This window comes from Hemitrygon akajei, unplaced genomic scaffold (assembly GCF_048418815.1).
Source record: "Hemitrygon akajei unplaced genomic scaffold, sHemAka1.3 Scf000156, whole genome shotgun sequence".
In the NCBI taxonomy this organism is placed as follows: Eukaryota; Metazoa; Chordata; class Chondrichthyes; order Myliobatiformes; family Dasyatidae; genus Hemitrygon; species Hemitrygon akajei.
In genome coordinates this window covers 205,664-226,076 of record NW_027332042.1, presented here as the reverse complement: position 1 = coordinate 226,076, position 20,413 = coordinate 205,664, and the positions used below count along the sequence as shown (strand labels likewise).

Here is a 20,413-nt window from a genome sequence, read left to right as displayed (position 1 = left end):
TGATGAGGACGTGTCCCGGGTGATGGGTCATTCCTGATGTAACAGTGTGATGAGGACGTGTCCTGGGTGATGGGTCGTTCCTGATGTAACAGTGTGATGAGGAGATGTCCCGGGTGATGGGTCGTTCCTGATGTAACAGTGTGATGAGGAGATGTCCCGGGTGAGGGGTCGTTCCTGATGTAACAGTGTGATGAGGACGTGTCCCGGGTGAGGGGTCGTTCCTGATGTAACAGTGTGATGAGGACGTGTCCCGGGTGAGGGGTCGTTCCTGATGTAACAGTGTGATGAGGAGCTGTCCCGGGTGACGTGTCGTTCCTGATGTAACAGTGTGATGAGGAGCTGTCCCGGGTGACGTGTCGTTCCTGATGTAACAGTGTGATGAGGAGATGTCCCGGGTGATGGGTCGTTCCTGATGTAACAGTGTGATGAGGAGATGTCCCGGGTGACGGATCGTTCCTGATGTAACAGTGTGATGAGGACGTGTCCCGGGTGATGGGTCGTTCCTGATGTAACAGTGTGATGAGGAGATGTCCCGGGTGACGGGTCGTTCCTGATGTAACAGTGTGATGAGGAGGTGTCCCGGGAGATGGGTCGTTCCTGATGTAACAGTGTGATGGGGACGTGTCCCGGGTGATGGGTCGTTCCTGATGTAACAGTGTGATGGGGACGTGTCCCGGGTGATGGGTCGTTCCTGATGTAACAGTGTGATGGGGACGTGTCCCGGGTGATGGGTCGTTCCTGATGTAACAGTGTGATGGGGAGATGTCCCGGGTGACGGGTCGTTCCTGATGTAACAGTGTGATGAGAAGATGTCCCGGGTGACGGGTCGTTCCTGATGTAACAGTGTGATGGGGAGATGTCCCGGGTGATGGGTCGTTCCTGATGTAACAGTGTGATGAGGAGATGTCCCGGGTGATGGGTCGTTCCTGATGTAACAGTGTGATGAGGAGGTGTCCCGGGTGATGGGTCGTTCCTGATGTAACAGTGTGATGAGGAGATGTCCCGGGTGATGGGTCGTTCCTGATGTAACAGTGTGATGAGGACGTGTCCCGGGTGATGGGTCGTTCCTGATGTAACAGTGTGATGAGGAGATGTCCCGGGTGATGGGTCGTTCCTGATGTAACAGTGTGATGAGGAGATGTCCCGGGTGATGGGTCGTTCCTGATGTAACAGTGTGATGAGGACGTGTCCCGGGTGATGGGTCGTTCCTGATGTAACAGTGTGATGAGGAGATGTCCCGGGTGATGGGTCGTTCCTGATGTAACAGTGTGATGAGGAGATGTCCCGGGTGATGGGTCGTTCCTGATGTAACAGTGTGATGAGGAGATGTCCCGGGTGACGGGTCGTTCCTGATGTAACAGTGTGATGAGGACGTGTCCCGGGTGACGGGTCGTTCCTGATGTAACAGTGTGATGAGGAGCTGTCCCGGGTGACGGGTCGTTCCTGATGTAACAGTGTGATGAGGAGATGTCCCGGGTGATGGGTCGTTCCTGATGTAACAGTGTGATGAGGATGTGTCCCGGGTGATGGGTCGTTCCTGATGTAACAGTGTGATGAGGAGATGTCCCGGGTGATGGGTCGTTCCTGATGTAACAGTGTGATGAGGAGCTGTCCCGGGTGATGGGTCGTTCCTGATGTAACAGTGTGATGAGGAGATGTCCCGGGTGATGGGTCGTTCCTGATGTAACAGTGTGATGAGGAGCTGTCCCGGGTGATGGGTCGTTCCTGATGTAACAGTGTGATGAGGAGCTGTCCCGGGTGATGGGTCGTTCCTGATGTAACAGTGTGATGAGGAGCTGTCCCGGGTGATGGGTCGTTCCTGATGTAACAGTGTGATGAGGAGATGTCCCGGGTGATGGGTCGTTCCTGATGTAACAGTGTGATGAGGAGCTGTCCCGGGTGATGGGTCGTTCCTGATGTAACAGTGTGATGAGGACGTGTCCCGGGTGATGGGTCGTTCCTGATGTAACAGTGTGATGAGGACGTGTCCCGGGTGATGGGTCGTTCCTAATGTAACAGTGTGATGAGGACGTGTCCCGGGTGATGGGTCGTTCCTGATGTAACAGTGTGATGAGGAGATGTCCCGGGTGATGGGTCGTTCCTGATGTAACAGTGTGATGAGGAGCTGTCCCGGGTGATGGGTCGTTCCTGATGTAACAGTGTGATGAGGACGTGTCCCGGGTGATGGGTCGTTCCTGATGGAACTGTGTGATGAGGACGTGTCCCGGGTGATGGGTCGTTCCTGATGTAACAGTGTGATGAGGACGTGTCCCAGGTGATGGGTCGTTCCTGATGTAACAGTGTGATGAGGAGATGTCCCGGGTGATGGGTCGTTCCTGATGTAACAGTGTGATGAGGACGTGTCCCGGGTGATGGGTCGTTCCTGATGTAACAGTGTGATGAGGAGCTGTCCCGGGTGATGGGTCGTTCCTGATGTAACAGTGTGATGAGGAGATGTCCCGTGTGATGGGTCGTTCCTGATGTAACAGTGTGATGAGGATGTGTCCCGGGTGATGGGTCGTTCCTGATGTAACAGTGTGATGGGAAGATGTCCCGGGTGATGGGTCGTTCCTGATGTAACAGTGTGATGAGGAGCTGTCCCGGGTGATGGGTCGTTCCTGATGTAACAGTGTGATGAGGACGTGTCCCGGGTGATGGGTCGTTCCTGATGTAACAGTGTGATGAGGAGATGTCCCGGGTGATGGGTCGTTCCTGATGTAACAGTGTGATGAGGACGTGTCCCGGGTGATGGGTCGTTCCTGATGTAACAGTGTGATGAGGAGATGTCCCGGGTGATGGGTCGTTCCTGATGTAACAGTGCGATGAGGAGCTGTCCCGGGTGATGGGTCGTTCCTGATGTAACAGTGTGATGAGGAGCTGTCCCGGGTGATGGGTCGTTCCTGATGTAACAGTGTGATGAGGAGCTGTCCCGAGTGATGGGTCGTTCCTGATGTAACAGTGTGATGAGGAGCTGTCCCGGGTGATGGGTCGTTCCTGATGTAACAGTGTGATGACGAGATGTCCCGGGTGATGGGTCGTTCCTGATGTAACAGTGTGATGAGGAGCTGTCCCGGGTGATGGGTCGTTCCTGATGTAACAGTGTGATGAGGAGATGTCCCGGGTGATGGGTCGTTCCTGATCTAACAGTGTGATTAGGAGCTGTCCCGGGTGATGGGTCGTTCCTGATGTAACAGTGTGATGAGGAGATGTCCTGGGTGATGGGTCGTTCCTGATGTAACAGTGTGATGAGGACGTGTCCCGGGTGATGGGTCGTTCCTGATGTAACAGTGTGATGAGGACGTGTCCCGGGTGATGGGTCGTTCCTGATGTAACAGTGTGATGAGGAGATGTCCCAGGTGATGGGTTGTTCCTGATGTAACAGTGTGATGAGGACGTGTCCCGGGTGATGGGTCGTTCCTGATGTAACAGTGTGATGAGGAGGTGTCCCGGGTGATGGGTCGTTCCTGATGTAACAGTGTGATGAGGACGTGTCCCGGGTGATGGGTCGTTCCTGATGTAACAGTGTGATGAGGAGATGTCACGTGTGATGGGTCGTTCCTGGTGTAACAGTGTGATGAGGAGCTGTCCCGGGTGATGGGTCGTTCCTGATGTAACAGTGTGATGAGGACGTGTCCCGGGTGATGGGTCGTTCCTGATGTAACAGTGTGATGAGGAGATGTCACGGGTGATGGGTCGTTCCTGATGTAACAGTGTGATGAGGAGATGTCCCGGGTGATGGGTCGTTCCTGATGTAACTGTGTGATGAGGAGATGTCACGGGTGATGGGTCGTTCCTGGTGTAACAGTGTGATGAGGACGTGTCCCGGGTGATGGGTCGTTCCTGATGTAACAGTGTGATGAGGAGCTGTCCCGGGTGATGGGTCGTTCCTGATGTAACAGTGTGATGAGGACGTGTCCCGTGTGATGGGTCGTTCCTGATGTAAAAGTGTGATGTAACACCCTGCCCGGAAGAAGGCAATGGCAAACCACTTTGTAGAAAAATTTGCCAAAAACAATTGCTGGTCATGGATAGACTAAGATCGCCCACGTCATATGACAGGGCACATAAGGATTGATGGAACGCGCACTCATAGAGTGTAATTTTATGATTGGGGGCAAATTTGAAAGGGTCCTGTGGGGCAACAGCTTCAGTCAGAAGCTGGTGGGTACATGGAATGAACTGCCAGAGGCAAGTACAATTACATTGTCCTGGTAACCAGACCTCGGAGGTGACAGGGCGTTCATCAACAAAATGCTGCAGGAACTCAGCAGGTCAGGCAGTGTCTATGGAAATGAGTACACAGTGGACTTTTCAGGCCGAGACCCTTCATCAGGACTAGGATGGAAGGCGGAAGATGCCAGAATAAAAAGGAATGGTATTCATTCATCTCAGAGCCTGAGTGAAGAAGCTGTTACCCAGTCTGGCAGTCCAGTCCAGTCCTGTTGCACCTGTACCTCCTTCCTGACGGTACTGGGTCAGAGAGACTGTGGGATGGATGGTCGGGACCCTCAACAATGCCTCAGGCCCTTCAACTACAGTGCTTCCGGTTGTTGGTTGTCAGTGTAAGCGATATTTTTGACTGTACGTTTCGACGTGCACTTGGTAAATATAATCCCGGTCCGGGTGTGAAGTGCTAATTTATGAGAGATTGCACACACCAGGACTGTGGAAGTTTCAGTGATTAAATATAATCCCGGTCCGGGTGTGAAGTGCTAATTTATGAGAGATTGCACACACCAGGATTGTGGAAGTTTCAGTGATTAAATATAATCCCGGTCCGGGTGTGAAGTGCTAATTTATGAGAGATTGCACACACCAGGACTGTGGAAGTTTCAGTGATTAAATATAATCCCGGTCCGGGTGTGAAGTGTTAATTTATGAGAGATTGCACACACCAGGACTGTGGAAGTTTCAGTGATTAAATATAATCCCGGTCCGGGTGTGAAGTGCTAATTTATGAGAGATTGCACACACCAGGACTGTGGAAGTTTCAGTGATTTTTGTCGGGCATTGAAGGGCTGGAGCGATCCAGCTTTGAAGCTTGCCTGACAACTCGAGACAGAAAATCAGAACCAGCCCCTCGGGAATGAGTCCAGGAAGCGCTTGATAGGAATTTGGATTTTTCTAATGCACGTCGCGATGGAAGTCAGGTTAAATATTAACTCTGAGATCAGTGGCAATTCGCAGTCGGTCACGAGCTCCATATTTGCACTTCAACCGTGTTTGCACATTGAAGTCAGTCTCTGAAATTCAATTTTAATCCTGAATCGGTGGAACTAAATTTTGGAAGAGGAGACATTGCTAATCCGAAGAATTCTCCTAAACAAAGATGTGAGAGGGTGTAGAATGTGACAGATGGGCTGTGAGCAGCAGATGAGGGGAACGAATACACAGAGACTGCAGAAGCCCGGTCCAGAGCAGGACATCCCAACCTTACCATTAACCGAGGGGTCCGTGGCCCCCAGATCTAGAGCAACGTGCAGTCTGAGCTGCATCTTGTGCCCTGATGTAGGATTTTGACCCAAAGCTTTGGCAATTCTCTTGCCCTCTTCAGATGCTTGTTGATCTGCTGAGTGCCTCCTGCAGGTTGCTTGTCACTGAGGGGAGGAGGGGGGGATTGACCCACTCCTCCCGTGTTCGCAGAATCTATCTGCGGCCCAGCTCCTGATTTTGATTCACACACTGTCCTCAGCAACATGCTGATGTAGATAGTGACCCACTGTCGCCACTTGATCGCCTCTCACTGTCCTGACTTCTCTGGGGCCGATCCCGGCTGAGCTGAAGTTCCCTTCAGATAAGTTGTGAAAAGTGCGCCGTTATCTCAGGTTACCAGCTCTAACTCTGTGGCCTCCATTCCTGCCCCTCGCAGGTCTCCAAAGCTAAAACCAAACAGATTGAAGCCTATTTCCCAACCCTGTCCGCAGCGAATGCCTCTATCGCATTCCCCGTTTGTAACTTTGACTTTCTCCAGCAACTGTCTGTAAATTTAAGGATTCTATTGTCTCTGGTAGTGTCTTTGTTTGCATTGCCTCAAAGTTCTGGTATTCCGAGAGGCTCTGCTGCACACCAGTATTGTAATGCGTGGCCTGTCAGCTTGAACCGGGACCTCTCTCATTAACAAGCCATTTTCACAACAGAATTGCCGCTTACTGGATTTTTTGTTTTCCGTTTCCCACCATTCTCAGTGTAAACTGTTGTGGGTGAAAATCCCAGGAGATCCAACCACCCCGTCTGGCGCCAGCCGTCATTACGCTCTCAAAGTCGCTTAGATCACAGTTCTTCCCCGTTCTGATGTTCAGAGAGAGAGGGAGGGACAGTTGCAGCAGGGGATTGAGACAGAACAGTGACAAACAATAACAGAATGCAGGAGGTCGTGTCACAGTTACAGACAAAGTGAGGTTCAAGTCTGCTGGAGGCCAAAGACGGCTTATCCTGGGGTTGTGTTTGTATGGGAGGGAGGAACGGGCTTGTTTTGCTGCTGAGCGTCGTGGGCATGCACCGGAACGGGTGGGCGACACTTGCCACCTTTGGGTGCTGGTTGTTAATGCAACCGACACATTCGATGTGCAGCTGATAATCTGAATCTGGCATGAGACCGATTGCGATGCCAAGCGACCATCTCTTCACTCAGTAGTTCTCTAGCGGTGGGACAGAAGCAGCCCCTGAACCTGGTGCTGCGTGCTTTTCGGCTTTTGGGTCCCCTGCCCAGTTGGGAAAGGGGAGAGAATGTGTCGAGAGGGTGGGCTCGTTGATAATGTGGGCTGCTTTACTGTGGCAGATTCCGTGGAGGGGAGGCTGCTTTCTGCGATGTCCACAACCCTCTGCAGGTACTTTCAGTCGGTTACTGTACAGAGACGTGATGATTCCAGACAGGACAGTGCACTCATAAAAACTAGTGAGGGTCAGATGGGACCACTGTAACCTCCTGAGGAAGCAGAGGAACTGCTGGGCTATCTAGGCCTTGCCGTCCATGTGATTGGACCCAGGGGAGCCTGTAGATCTGCATCAAAAGTTCTCAACCTTCTTGCCCACAGGAGCGTGTGTACTGCCCCCTCCCCACCCGAATGAGCTTCCCCCCCACCCTAATGAGCTTCCCCCCACCCGAATGAGCTTTCCCCCCACCCTAATGAGCTTTTCCTCCCCACCCAAATGCTTTTCCCCCCACCCGAATGAGCTTTCCCCCCCACCCGAATGATCTTTCCCTCCCCACTCCCACCAAGTGTAGGAAAGTAGGAAATGGGGTCGAGGGGAACAATAAATCACCTATGATCAAATGCCAGGCTCGATGGGCCAAATGGCCTAATTCTGCTCCTATGTCTCATTGTCGATGCCTCTTATGTCAGGTCGCCCCTCAGCCGTCTCCTCTCCAGTCTCTCCCCATAACTAACCAGCCAACATCACAGTAAATCCCCTCTGCACCCTCCCGGCGCACCACTCCAGTACGACCTAACCACAGTTGCAACCTGACACTTCAATTCGACGCCCCAATCTAGAAAGACAAGGCAGGCATAGTCTGTGCTCTCCTGACCATCCTGTCAAGTTGGAACACCATAATACAGAGCAAAATTAGGCCACTCAGCCCAACAATCCACCATGGCTGATTTGTTGTCCCTCTCAATGCCATTCTCCTGCCTTCTCCCCATAACCTGTGACATCCTGACTAATCAAGAACCTGGCAGCCTCTGCTCTACCCCTGTTTCCATCCAAGGGGTCAGTGTGGACATGGTGGAGGATTACAAATACCTGGGGATTCAAATTGACAATAAACTGGTCAAAGACCACTGAGGCTGTCTACAAGAAGGGTCAGAGATATCTATATTTCCTGAGGAGACTGCGGTCCTTTAACATCTGCGGGACGATGCTGAGGATGTTCTACGAGGCTGTGGTGGCCAGTGCTATCATGTTTGCTGTTGTGTGCTGGGGCAGCAGGCTGAGGGTAGCAGACACCAACAGAATCAACAAACTCATTCGTAAAGCCAGTGATGTTGTGGGGGTGGAACTGGACTCTCTGACGGTGGTGTCTGAAAAGAGGATGCTGTCCAAGTTGCATGCCATCTTGGACAATGTCTCCCATCCACTCCATAATGTACTGGTTAGGCACAGGAGTACATTCAGCCAGAGTCATTCCACCGAGATGTAACACTGAGCGTCATAGGAAGTCAATCCTGCCTGTGGCCATCAAACTTTACAACTCCTCCCTTGGAGTGTCAGACACCCTGAGCCAATAGGCTGGTCCTGGACTTATTTCTGCTTGGCATGATTTACTTATTATTAATTAATTATTTATGGTTTTATATTGCTATATTTCTACACGATTCTTGGTTGGCGTGGCTGTAACGAAACGCATTTTCCCTTGGGATCGATAAAGTATGTCTGTCAAGTATACCCAATGACTTGGCCTCCAAAACCATCGCTGGCAATGAATTCACCGTCCTCTGCCCAAGGAGGTTTCTCTGGAAGAGGAGAGCGGTGTGCACTGGACCGGCTCACATCGATGTTTCTGCATGTGGCCGATCCTAATTAGTCTGTGTGCGTGTGTCTGTGTTAACCCCGTGTTTATTCCTCACAGCTGAATAAATTATACAATTGTCATTTGCTGCAAGTCTGTTTGATAGTGTTGATACGTGAGAGACTGCAGACGATGGAATCCGGTAGAGGAACTGAGTGAGTCAAGCAGCTTCTGCCGGGGGGGGGCTGAAGGAGGCTCACTCAGTGGCCACTCTGTTAGGAACAGGAGTGGAACCCGGAGGGGTCTCTGCTGCTGTGGCCCCTCCACTTCAGGGTTCAACGTGTTGTGTGTTCAGAGATGCTCTTCTGCACACCACCGTTGTAACGTGTGGTTATCTGAGTGACTGTCAGCGTGACCCAGTCTGGCCACTCTCCTCCGCCCTCTTGGATCACTTGCATCACATTTCTTCCCCATTCTGATGTTTGGTCTGAACCACAACTGAACCTCTTGACCGTGTCTGCGTGCTTTTACACCTCGTGATTTGCTGCCACATGATTGGCTGATGAGACATTTGCATTAACGAGGTGTACGGGTGTACCTGACAAAGTGGGAGCAGACTTTGGCCGTTTGGGCCTACAAGTCGATACCCTGCATCAGGACTGGAAACCACAATGAATCCGCAACTTTTGCAGACTCTTGCAGAAACCCTGATTACACCACACTTGGAGCATTGTTTTCAGTGCTGAACATCTCATTAAAGGAAGGATGTGGAAGCTTTCGAGAGGGTGCAGAGAATATTAATTATTGCACTGCTCTGCACTACTTTGTGCACTTTATGTAGTCCTGTGCAGGTCTGTAGTCTAGTGCAGTTTTTATGTTGTTTTACGTAGTCTAGTGTGGTGTTGTGTTGTTTCATGTAGCATCAGGGTCTTGGAGGAACGTTGTTTCTTTTTTACTGTGTACTGTACCAGCAGCTTATGGTCAAAATGACAATAAGAGCAACTTGAACTTGATTAGAGCGGGTGCAGAGGAGATTCACCAGGATGCTGCCTGGATTAGAGAGGGTGCAGAGGAGATTCACCAGGATGCTGCCTGGATTAGAGAGGGTGCAGAGGAGATTCACCAGGATGCTGCCTGGATTAGAGAGGGTGCAGAAGAGATACACCAGGATGCCGCCTGGATTAGAGAGGGTGCAGAGGAGATTCACCAGGATGCTGGCTGGATTAGAGAGGGTGCAGAGGAGATTCACCAAGATGCTGCCTGGATTAGAGAGGGTGCAGAGGAGATTCACCAGGATGCTGTCTGGATTAGAGAGGGTGCAGAGGAGATATACCAGGATGCTGCCTGGATTAGAGAGGGTGCAGAGGAGATTCACCAGGATGCTGCCTGGATTAGAGAGGGTGCACAGGAGATTCAGCAGGATGCTGTCTGGATTAAATTCCTATCTTCTGAAGATAGGTTTCAGCAAGTGATGTTTTTTCTCTTTGGAGCAAAGGAGGATGAGAGTTGACCTGAAAAATGTGTACAAAATGCTTAAATTGAATGACAGGCAGCAATTTTTTTCCCGGGGCAGAAATGGCTAATACAAGGAGCCATAATTTAAGGTGATGAGAGGAGAGTATGACCATAAGATATAGGAACAGGAGCAGGCCATTTGGCCCATCAAGACTGCTCCACCATTCCAACATGGCTGATTTATTATCCCTCTCAACCCCATTCTTCTGCTTACTCCCAGTAATCTTCAATGCCCTGAGTAATCAGGAACCCATCAACCTCCTCTTTTAATGATTTGGCCTCCACAGCCACCTGTGGGAAGGAATTCCGCAGATTCACCACTACCAGCTAATGAAATCCCTCCTCCTCTCTGTTCGAAATGGACATCCCTCTATTCTGAGGCTATGCCCCCGGTCCTCTCCACTCGCTCTTATCAAGGGGGTTAGGGGTAAGTCCTGTACACAGAGTGGTGGGTGATGGCAGATGCAGGTACATCAGGGGTATTTAAGAGACTCTTCGTCAGGCACATGGAGGATAGAAAACTTGAGGTCTATATAGGAGAGGAGGGTTAGATCACTCAGGGCCACGAACCCCTTGTTGAATTGTATTGGTCCATGGCACAAAGAGGGTTAGATTGATGTGGAATAGGTCAAAAGGTTGGCACGACATTGAGGGCTGAAAGGCCTGTACTGTGCTGAAATGTTCTGTGTTTTAGATTCCACTGTTAGTTGGCCACCTTGGTCCTTGTGCAAGCGCTCTGAATCCAAACAGCTGAGTGTCAGGGTCAGGGGGAGGAGTACATCTTCCTCCAGCCCTCCAACTCGAGAGCGACTGGCAGCGGGCGTCGGGGTGCTCCTGTGCTGCATTAATAACCAACATATGGCACAGCACTGCCGTGTCCTCATTAGAGCTGCTACCAGGGTCAGCAGGTGTCTTCCCAACTGCTCAGCACTGTTGGTATCTTTAACACCATGCCCCAGATCTCTCCTCCAGGCCGTTCTGCATAGAAGCAGCGTCATTTATAACGGTTGATGTACTGTCACTCTCAGCCCCATCCTTCTGCCTTCTCCCCATAATCTTTGATGCCCTTAGTAATCAAGATTCACCAGATTAACCACCACCTAGCGAAATAAATTCCTCCTCATCTCCGTTCTAAAGAGACATCCTTTTATTCTGTGGCTGTTACCTCTGGTCCTAGACTCCTCCACTATAGGAAGCATCCTCTCTACATCGACTCTATCTGTGCCCTCTGGTCCTAGACTCCCCCACTATAGGAAACATCTTCTCCACATCCACTCTATCTGTGTCATCAGGTCCTAGACTCCCCCACTATAGGAAACATCCCCTCCACATCCACTCTATCTGTGTCCTCTGGTCCTAGACTCCCCCACTATAGGAAACATCCCCTCCACATCCACTCTATCTGTGTCCTCTGGTCCTAGACTCCCCCACTATAGGAAACATCCCCTCCACATCCACTCTATCTGTGTCCTCTGGTCCTAGACTCCCCCACTATAGGAAACATCCCCTCCACATCCACTCTATCTGTGTCCTCTGGTCCTAGACACCCCACTATAGGAAACATCCCCTCCACATCCACTCTATCTGTGTCCTCTGGTCCTAGACTCCCCTACTATAGGAAGCATCCCCTCCACATCCACTCTATCTGTGTCCTCTGGTCCTAGACTCCCCCACTATAGGAAACATCCTCTCCACATCCACTCTATCTGTGTCCTCTGGTCCTAGACTCCCCCACTATAGGAAACATCCCCTCCACATCCACTCTATCTGTGTCCTCTGGTCCTAGACTCCCCCACTATAGGAAACATCCCCTCCACATCCACTCTATCTGTGTCCTCTGGTCCTAGACACCCCACTATAGGAAACATCCCCTCCACATCCACTCTATCTGTGTCCTCTGGTCCTAGACTCCCCCACTATAGGAAACATCCTCTCCTCATCCACTCTATCTGTGTCCTCTGGTCCTAGACTCCCCCACTATAGGAAACATCCTCTCCACATCCACTCTATCTGTGTCCTCTGGTCCTAGACTCCCCCACTATAGGAAGCATCCCCTCCACATCCACTCTATCTGTGTCCTCTGGTCCTAGACTCCCCCACTATAGGAAACATCCCCTCCACATCCACTCTATCTGTGTCCTCTGGTCCTAGACTCCCCCACTATAGGAAGCATCCCCTCCACATCCACTCTATCTGTGTCCTCTGGTCCTAGACTCCCCCACTATAGGAAACATCCTCTCCACATCCACTCTATCTGTGTCCTCTGGTCCTAGACTCCCCCACTATAGGAAACATCCTCTCCACATCCACTCTATCTGTGTCCTCTGGTCCTAGACTCCCCACTATAGGAAACATCCTCTCCACATCCACTCTCTCTGTGTCCTCTGGTCCTAGACTCCCCCACTATAGGAAGCATCCCCTCCACATCCACTCTATCTGTGTCCTCTGGTCCTAGACTCCCCCACTATAGGAAACATCCTCTCCACATCCACTCTATCTGTGTCCTCTGGTCCTAGACTCCCCCACTATAGGAAACATCCTCTCCACATCCACTCTATCTGTGTCCTCTGGTCCTAGACTCCCCACTATAGGAAACATCCTCTCCACATCCACTCTATCTGTGTCCTCTGGTCCTAGACACCCCCACGATAGGAAACATCCTCTCCACATCCACTCTATCTGTGTCCTCTGGTCCCAGACTCCCCCACTATAGGAAACATCCTCTCCACATCCACTCTATCTGTGTCCTCTGGTCCTAGACTCCCCCACTATAGGAAACATCCTCTCCACATCCACTCTATCTGTGTCCTCTGGTCCTAGACACCCCCACGATAGGAAACATCCTCTCCACATCCACTCTATCTGTGTCCTCTGGTCCCAGACTCCCCCACTATAAGAAACATCCTCTCCACATCCACTCTATCTGTGTCCTCTGGTCCTAGACTCCCCCACTATAGGAAACATCCTCTCCACATCCACTCTATCTGTGTCCTCTGGTCCTAGACTCCCCACTATAGGAAACATCCTCTCCACATCCACTCTATCTGTGTCCTCTGGTCCTAGACACCCCCACGATAGGAAACATCCTCTCCACATCCACTCTATCTGTGTCCTCTGGTCCCAGACTCCCCCACTATAGGAAACATCCTCTCCACATCCACTCTATCTGTGTCCTCTGGTCCTAGACTCCCCCACTATAGGAAACATCCTCTCCACATCCACTCTATCTGTGTCCTCTGGTCCTAGACTCTCCACATCAAGCTCCCTCTGGAACAGACTTCCTTCGGGTGTATCTACTGGGTGCAATGTTTTTCGATGCAACGTGGAATTTGTTCAGTCTGATCATCTTTGGAGTGTTTCCTCGGCCCACTGGACGCTCGCTGAACAACCTTCAACAAGTCCGAGGATGCCTGAGGGCAATGACTCCAATAGACAGGGTGGGGCAGCATTCGTACCCTCATCAGCCCGGATATATGAAGCAAGACAGATATTAGAATGGGTGTGGCCACAGAAAGGCCGGAGGGTCAGGCAGCATCTGTGGAGCGAAATCTGAATCAGCTTTACTATCTCTGGCATAGCTCAGGATATCTGTTGTTACATGGCAGTAGCACAATGCAAAATATCATAAAAGTTGTAATTTACAGTCAGAAGTATTTAATTTTCTTTTTATATATATTTAAGAAGTGCAAAAAAAGAGGGTAAAATATAGTGAGGTGGAGTTCATGGGTTCAATGTCCATTCAGAAATCTGATGGCAGAGGGAAAGAAGCTGTTCCTGAATCGCTGAGTGTGTGTCTTCAGGCTCCTGTACCTCCTCCCTGATGGCAGAGGGGAAGAAGCTGTTCCTGAATCGTTGAGTGTGTGTCTTCAGGCTCCTGTATCCCCTCCCTGATGGCAGAGGGGAAGAAGCTGTTCCTGAATCGTTGAGTGTGTGTCTTCAGGCCCCTGTACCTCCTCCCTGATGGCAGAGGGGAAGAAGCTGTTCCTGAATCGTTGAGTGTGTGTCTTCAGGCTCCTGTACCTCCTCCCCGATGGCAGAGGGGAAGAAGCTGTTCCTGAATCGTTGAGTGTGTGTCTTCAGGCTCCTGTACCTCCTCCCTGATGGCAGAGGGGGAGAAGCTGTTCCTGAATCGTTGAGTGTGTGTCTTCAGGCTCCTGTACCTCCTCCCTGATGGCAGAGGGGGAGAAGCTGTTCCTGAATCGCTGAGTGTGTGTCTTCAGGCTCCTGTACCTCCTCCGTGATGGCAGAGGGGGAGAAGCTGTTCCTGAATCGCTGAGTGTGTGCCTTCAGGCTCCTGTACCCCCTCCCTGATGGCAGAGGGGAAGGAGCTGTTCCTGAATCGCTGAGTGTGTGTCTTTAGGCTCCTGTACCTCCTCCCTGATGGCAGAGGGGGAGAAGCTGTTCCTGAATCGTTGAGTGTGTGTCTTCAGGCTCCTGTACCTCCTCCCTGATGGCAGAGGGGAAGAAGCTGTTCCTGAATCGTTGAGTGTGTGTCTTCAGGCTCCTGTACCTCCTCCCTGATGGCAAAGGGGAAGAAGCTGTTCCTGAATCGTTGAGTGTGTGTCTTCAGGCTCCTGTACCTCCTCCCTGATGACAGAGGGGAAGAAGCTGTTCCTGAATCGCTGAGTGTGTGTCTTCAGGCTCCTGTACCCCCTCCCTGATGGCAGAGGGGAAGAAGCTGTTCCTGAATCGCTGAGTGTGTGCCTTCAGGCTCCTGTACCCCCTCCCTGATGGCAGAGGGGAAGAAGCTGTTCCTGAATCGTTGAGTGTGTGTCTTCAGGCTCCTGTACCTCCTCCCTGATGGCAAAGGGGAAGAAGCTGTTCCTGAATCGTTGAGTGTGTGTCTTCAGGCTCCTGTACCTCCTCCCTGATGACAGAGGGGAAGAAGCTGTTCCTGAATCGCTGAGTGTGTGTCTTCAGGCTCCTGTACCCCCTCCCTGATGGCAGAGGGGAAGAAGCTGTTCCTGAATCGCTGAGTGTGTGTCTTCAGGCTCCTGTACCTCCTCCCCGATGGTAGCAATGAGGAGAGGGCACGTCCTGGGTGATGGGGGTCCTTAGTGATGGACGCTGCCTGTTGAGGCTTTGTGTTTTGAAGGTGTCCTGGTTGCTGGGAGGCCAGTGCTGTGATGGAGCTGGCTGAGTTTACAACTTACTGCAGTTTATTCTGACCCTGTGGAGCGTCCTTCCCCCCCACCCCGTACCACGCGGTGATGCAGCCGGTTAGAATGCTCTCCACGGTACATCTGCAGAGGCTTGCGAGTGCCAACTGTTGTGTAGTCTGTGGCCACTCTGTTCGGAACAGGAGCGGAACCCCGAGGGGTCTTCTGCTGCTGTGGCCCATCCACTTCAATGTTCAACGTGTTGTGTGTTCAGAGATGCTCTTCTCCACACCACTGTTGTAACGTGTGGGTATCTGAGTCACTGTCACCTTCCAGTCTGTCAGCGTGAACCAGTCTGGCCATTCTCCTCCGACCTCTCTCATTAACAAGGTGTTTCCACCCACAGAACTGCCGTTCACTGGATGATTTTTATTTTTCACACCATTCTCTGTAAACTCTAGAGACTGTTGTGTGTGAAAATCCCAGGAGATCAGCAGTTTCTGAGATACTCAAACCACCTCGTCTGGCACCAACAATCATTCCAGGGTCAAAGTCACTCAGATCACATTTCTTCCCCGTTCTGATGTTCGGTCTGAACAACAACTGAACCTCCTGACCGTGTCTGCGTGCTCTGATGCATTGAGTTGCTGCCCCGTGATTGGCTGATGAGATATTTGCATTAACGAGCAAGCATACCTAATGAAGTGACCACTGAGGGTATATATTAGTTTTATTTTATTTACTTGCTCAGTTTCTCTTCTGAACAACGGTTGGTTCTCAGTCTATGTGATTAGTTTTACATTGAAGCGGAATGACAATGAATCTCGGCGTTGATTACATACTTTGACCTGTGAATGTTTAAATTGCGAGGGGTGGTGCTCGGTTTGGATTGTGTCTCCCTGGTCTTACCCCCTCTCTGTTCAGCTCCTCACCCTGTGAATGTTTAAATTGCGAGGGGTGGTGCTCGGTTTGGATTGTGTCTCTCTGCCCTCCCTGGTCTTACCCCCTCTCTGTTCAGCTCCTCACCCTGTGAATGTTTAAATTGCGAGGGGTGGTGCTCGGTTTGGATTGTGTCTCCCTGGTCTTACCCCCTCTCTGTTCAGCTCCTCACCCTGTGAATGTTTAAATTGCGAGGGGTGGTGCTCGGTTTGGATTGTGTCTCTCTGCCCTCCCTGGTCTTACCCCCTCTCTGTTCAGCTCCTCACCCTGTGAATGTTTAAATTGCGAGGGGTGGTGCTCGGTTTGGATTGTGCCTCCCTGGTCTTACACCCTCTCTGTTCAGCTACTCACCCTGTGAATGTTTAAGTTGCGAGGGGTGGTGCTCGGTTTGGATTGTGTCTCTCTGCCCTCCCTGGTCTTACCCCCTCTCTGTTCTGCTTCTCGCCCCGTGCAGCCAGACAGTCGAACAGTTGATGCAGGAGACGGGCTGCAGCCTGGAGCATCCGTCGGCCACCAAGTTCCGGAACCACGTCACCGAAGGAGACTGGGAGAAGGTAACGTCAGCTTCCGAGCAAATTCACCCAGGCGCAGACGACTGAACAGTCGGCTCTCCCACTGCGAAGAGTCGCTGGGCTGTTTCCCATTCCATTTTCAACCCAGCTGAGTAATGTGGGGAATTCAGGAAAGCATCGCTTATCAGCTGATGTTTGTCACATACTCCAACACCTCATGCAGAATTTTAACCTGTGCTGAGAGAACCCCTTCAAGGACCCGGGAGTGTGTGATGGGACGGTGTGGAGGGAGCTTCACTCTGTGTCTGACCCCGGGAGTGTGTGATGGGACGGTGTGGAGGGAGATTCACTCTGTGTCTGACCCCGGGAGTGTGTGATGGGACGGTGTGGAGGGAGCTTCACTCTGTGTCTGACCCCGGGAGTGTGTGATGGGACGGTGTGGAGGGAGATTCACTCTCTCTGACCCCGTGAGTGTGTGAGGGGATAATGTGGAGGGAGCTTCACTCTCTGTCTGACCCCGGGAGTGTGTGATGAGACGGTGTGGAGGGAGCTTCACTCTGTGTCTGACCCCGGGAGTGTGTGGTGGGACGGTGTGGAGGGAGCTTCACTCTGTGTCTGACCCCGGGAGTGTGTGATGGGACGGTGTGGAGGGAGATTCACTCTGTGTCTGACCCCGGGAGTGTGTGATGGGACGGTGTGGAGGGAGGGTCACTCTGTGTCTGACCCCGGGAGTGTGTGATGGGACGGTGTGGAGGGAGGGTCACTCTGTGTCTGACCCCGGGAGTGTGTGATGGGACGGTGTGGAGGGAGGGTCACTCTGTTTCTGACCCCAGGAGTGTGTGATGAGACAGTGTGGAGGGAGATACACTCTCTCTGACCCCGTGAGTGTGTGAGGGGATAATGTGGAGGGAGCTTCACTCTCTGTCTGACCCCGGGAGTGTGTGATGAGACGGTGTGGAGGGAGCTTCACTCTGTGTCTGACCCCGGGAGTGTGTGGTGGGACGGTGTGGAGGGAGCTTCACTCTGTGTCTGACCCCGGGAGTGTGTGATGGGACGGTGTGGAGGGAGATTCACTCTGTGTCTGACCCCGGGAGTGTGTGATGGGACGGTGTGGAGGGAGGGTCACTCTGTGTCTGACCCCGGGAGTGTGTGATGGGACGGTGTGGAGGGAGATTCACTCTGTGTCTGACCCCAGGAGTGTGTGATGGGACGGTGTGGAGGGAGATTCACTCTGTGTCAGACCCCGGGAGTGTGTGATGGGACGGTGTGGAGGGAGATTCACTCTGTGTCTGACTCCGGGAGTGTGTGATGGGACGGTGTGGAGGGAGATTCACTCTGTGTCTGACCCCGGGAGTGTGTGATGGGACGGTGTGGAGGGAGGGTCACTCTGTGTCTGACCCCGGGAGTGTGTGATGGGACGGTGTGGAGGGAGATTCACTCTGTGTCTGACCCCGGGAGTGTGTGATGGGACAGTGTGGAGGGAGTTTCACTCTGTGTCTGACCCCGGGAGTGTGTGATGGGACGGTGTGGAGGGAGCTTCACTCTGTGTCTGACCCCGGAAGTGTGTGATGGGACGGTGTGGAGGGAGATTCACTCTGTGTCTGACCCCGGGAGTGTGTGATGGGACGGTGTGGAGGGAGATTCACTCTGTCTGACCCTGGGAGTGTGTGAAGGGATGGAGTGAAGGGAAATTCACTCTGTCTGACCCTGGGAGTGTGTGAAGGGATGGAGTGAAGGGAGATTTACTCTGTGACTGTGCTGCCCTGCCCCTGGCATTGGCTAGTGTGTTCACTGAGCGGATCCAACAGGAACTGATTCACTCCGAGTGCACAGACTTTCCATCTGCTACCTCTTCTGTCGCTGCAACTTGTTGGAGAGTGGCCCAGCCTAGTTAGCAGACAATATGGCAAACAGGATTCTCTGAGACGGAGGAGCACTGACTGATTGGTCCAGGACAATAATGTTCAGTTCAGTCCTGTCGCGACTCCAGGGGGTAAATGACTGTCCCTCATTTCCTGGCTCCGATTCAGCTGTCTGATGTTTAACTGCAGGGAATGCCATTAGCCTCCGGTGGGTGTGGTAATGTTGGTATGGGCACTCTGTGGGCCGTTGGATTCTGACCTTTTGAAAGGTTCCTGCAGAATTCAGGAAAATGGCACCAAACGTGTTGCTTTCCAGTTCTGTTATTAAGAGCTAATGGAACAAGGGAAAGTCGAACAGACATCGATTGAGGTCTACTAAGTGAGGAGAACCGTGATATTAAGAAAATGGCACTGCTGTGTTGAAGTATTTTATGAGAAAAATTCCATACAGATTTGTAGATAAGAGTTAACCAATAAGAAAGCAGGTATTCAAATAATGCAGTCCTAAGTTAACCAATGAGAAAACAGCTGTTCTACCTTAACCAGCGCGAAGGCGGTTATTCAAATAATGCAGAACAGAGGCCTCCAGAGCTTTCTATAATTGTTAAACTGCAAAAAGAAACAGTCAAATCTAAGAATTAAACATGGACCCAGCAGCTGCTGCTTGGTAGCGGGTTTATTTTCCGCCTGGGCCCTGAGCGCTGACTGCAGTCTTGTCTTCCCTCTAGGCCGAAGCTGACCTCACAGAGCTCAAGTCCTTGGTACACTTGCCCCAGGCTATTGTGGTAAGTACCGCCGAGTGTGCCTGGGTAAACACTGCGCGGCAGGCAGCACTCCGCACCCCTGCGTCAGCTCGGTTGTAGTCGGTAACCCGGCGGAGGAGAGTGCGTCGCATGCAGCCTGGTGCTGGCTGAGGGGGGGAGTTTTCCTTGTGCGAGGTTCTCATCTCTTGTGGTGGCGTAGCCCATGCCATTCGTCCCTACACCCTCTGGTTCAGCACCTCCTCCATACCCACCGAGTACGGGTGTATGTGGATGTAGTACTCGGCTGGTCTCTTCCCACCCTAACTGGTTCATCAGACCCTTACCTCTCTCTTATCTGGTTCCACGTCACCTTATTTATCCGTTCCAAGCCCTTGCAGTCTCTTATATCCTATTACTACCTTCTGGCCATCCACCCTCTTTTTTTTAATCTGTTTCCAGCTATCACCCTCCGACTCCTCTCTCCACCTCTCCATTGTCACCTCCCCCTCCTTCCACCTCGCTCTATGCTTTGTTTTTTACTCTTCCCCCTGGCTCTGCCTGTTGCCCACCCTCCACCCCTCCCCTTCCCCATCCGTCTTCTGACCTGCATCCGTCGCCTGCCTTGTCTCCTCTCCTCCTCCTCACCTCTTCCTACTGGCTACCTCCCTGCCCTGTTGCAGGGTCCCGACCTGGTACGTCCACCCCCACCCCCCCCCCAGGATTCTGGCGCCTGCAGTCCCCTGTCTGTCTCCCCGCCCCTCCCGGCACCCTGTAACCCTGGTGCTTTCCGCACAGCGCATGAAGTTCCTGCTGCTGGAGCAGAAGTACCTGGAGTTCCTGGACGACGGCAAGGTGCTGGAAGCCTTGCAGGTGCTGCGCTTCGAGCTGACGCCCCTGAAGTACAACACGGAACGGATACACGCTCTGAGCGGGTGAGTCAGGGCTTGCGGGAGCTCGCCCGAGCAAACTCGGGTTTAATTCACGTGTAAACGAAACAACTTTCCTCTGGGGTCACAGTGTGAAACACAGTACCGACAGAGACCCACAGCTCACGTTTGGTGGATTCTGGTTAACTGGGACACGACCGGACCAGTACGCTTTGGCCCAATTAAGCGGCCAAGTTTCATGGAAGCGGTTAAAAAGGTGTGTGTGTAAAAAGACAAACTGAGTAACAAATTATGTACCTAAATGAAATTGAGAGCAAATTAGAACTCTGTCAATAGTACTACAGTACTGTAAAACTGTGCACTAGTTATCGACAGAGGAATTCACCCAGTGTACACTGCCGTTTGTT

The 20,413-nt window shown here is 51.9% G+C and overlaps 1 protein-coding gene across 1 annotated transcript in view; it reads left to right on the top strand.

The window, feature by feature from the left end:
- LOC140724060 (WD repeat-containing protein 26-like) overlaps window positions 1-20,413 on the top strand; it is a 168,244-nt gene that overhangs the window by 77,207 nt on the left and 70,624 nt on the right. Inside the window, 3 exon segments of the mRNA XM_073038544.1 lie at window positions 16,457-16,556; window positions 19,105-19,161; window positions 19,915-20,051. Coding sequence (XP_072894645.1) covers window positions 16,457-16,556; window positions 19,105-19,161; window positions 19,915-20,051 — 294 coding nt within the window.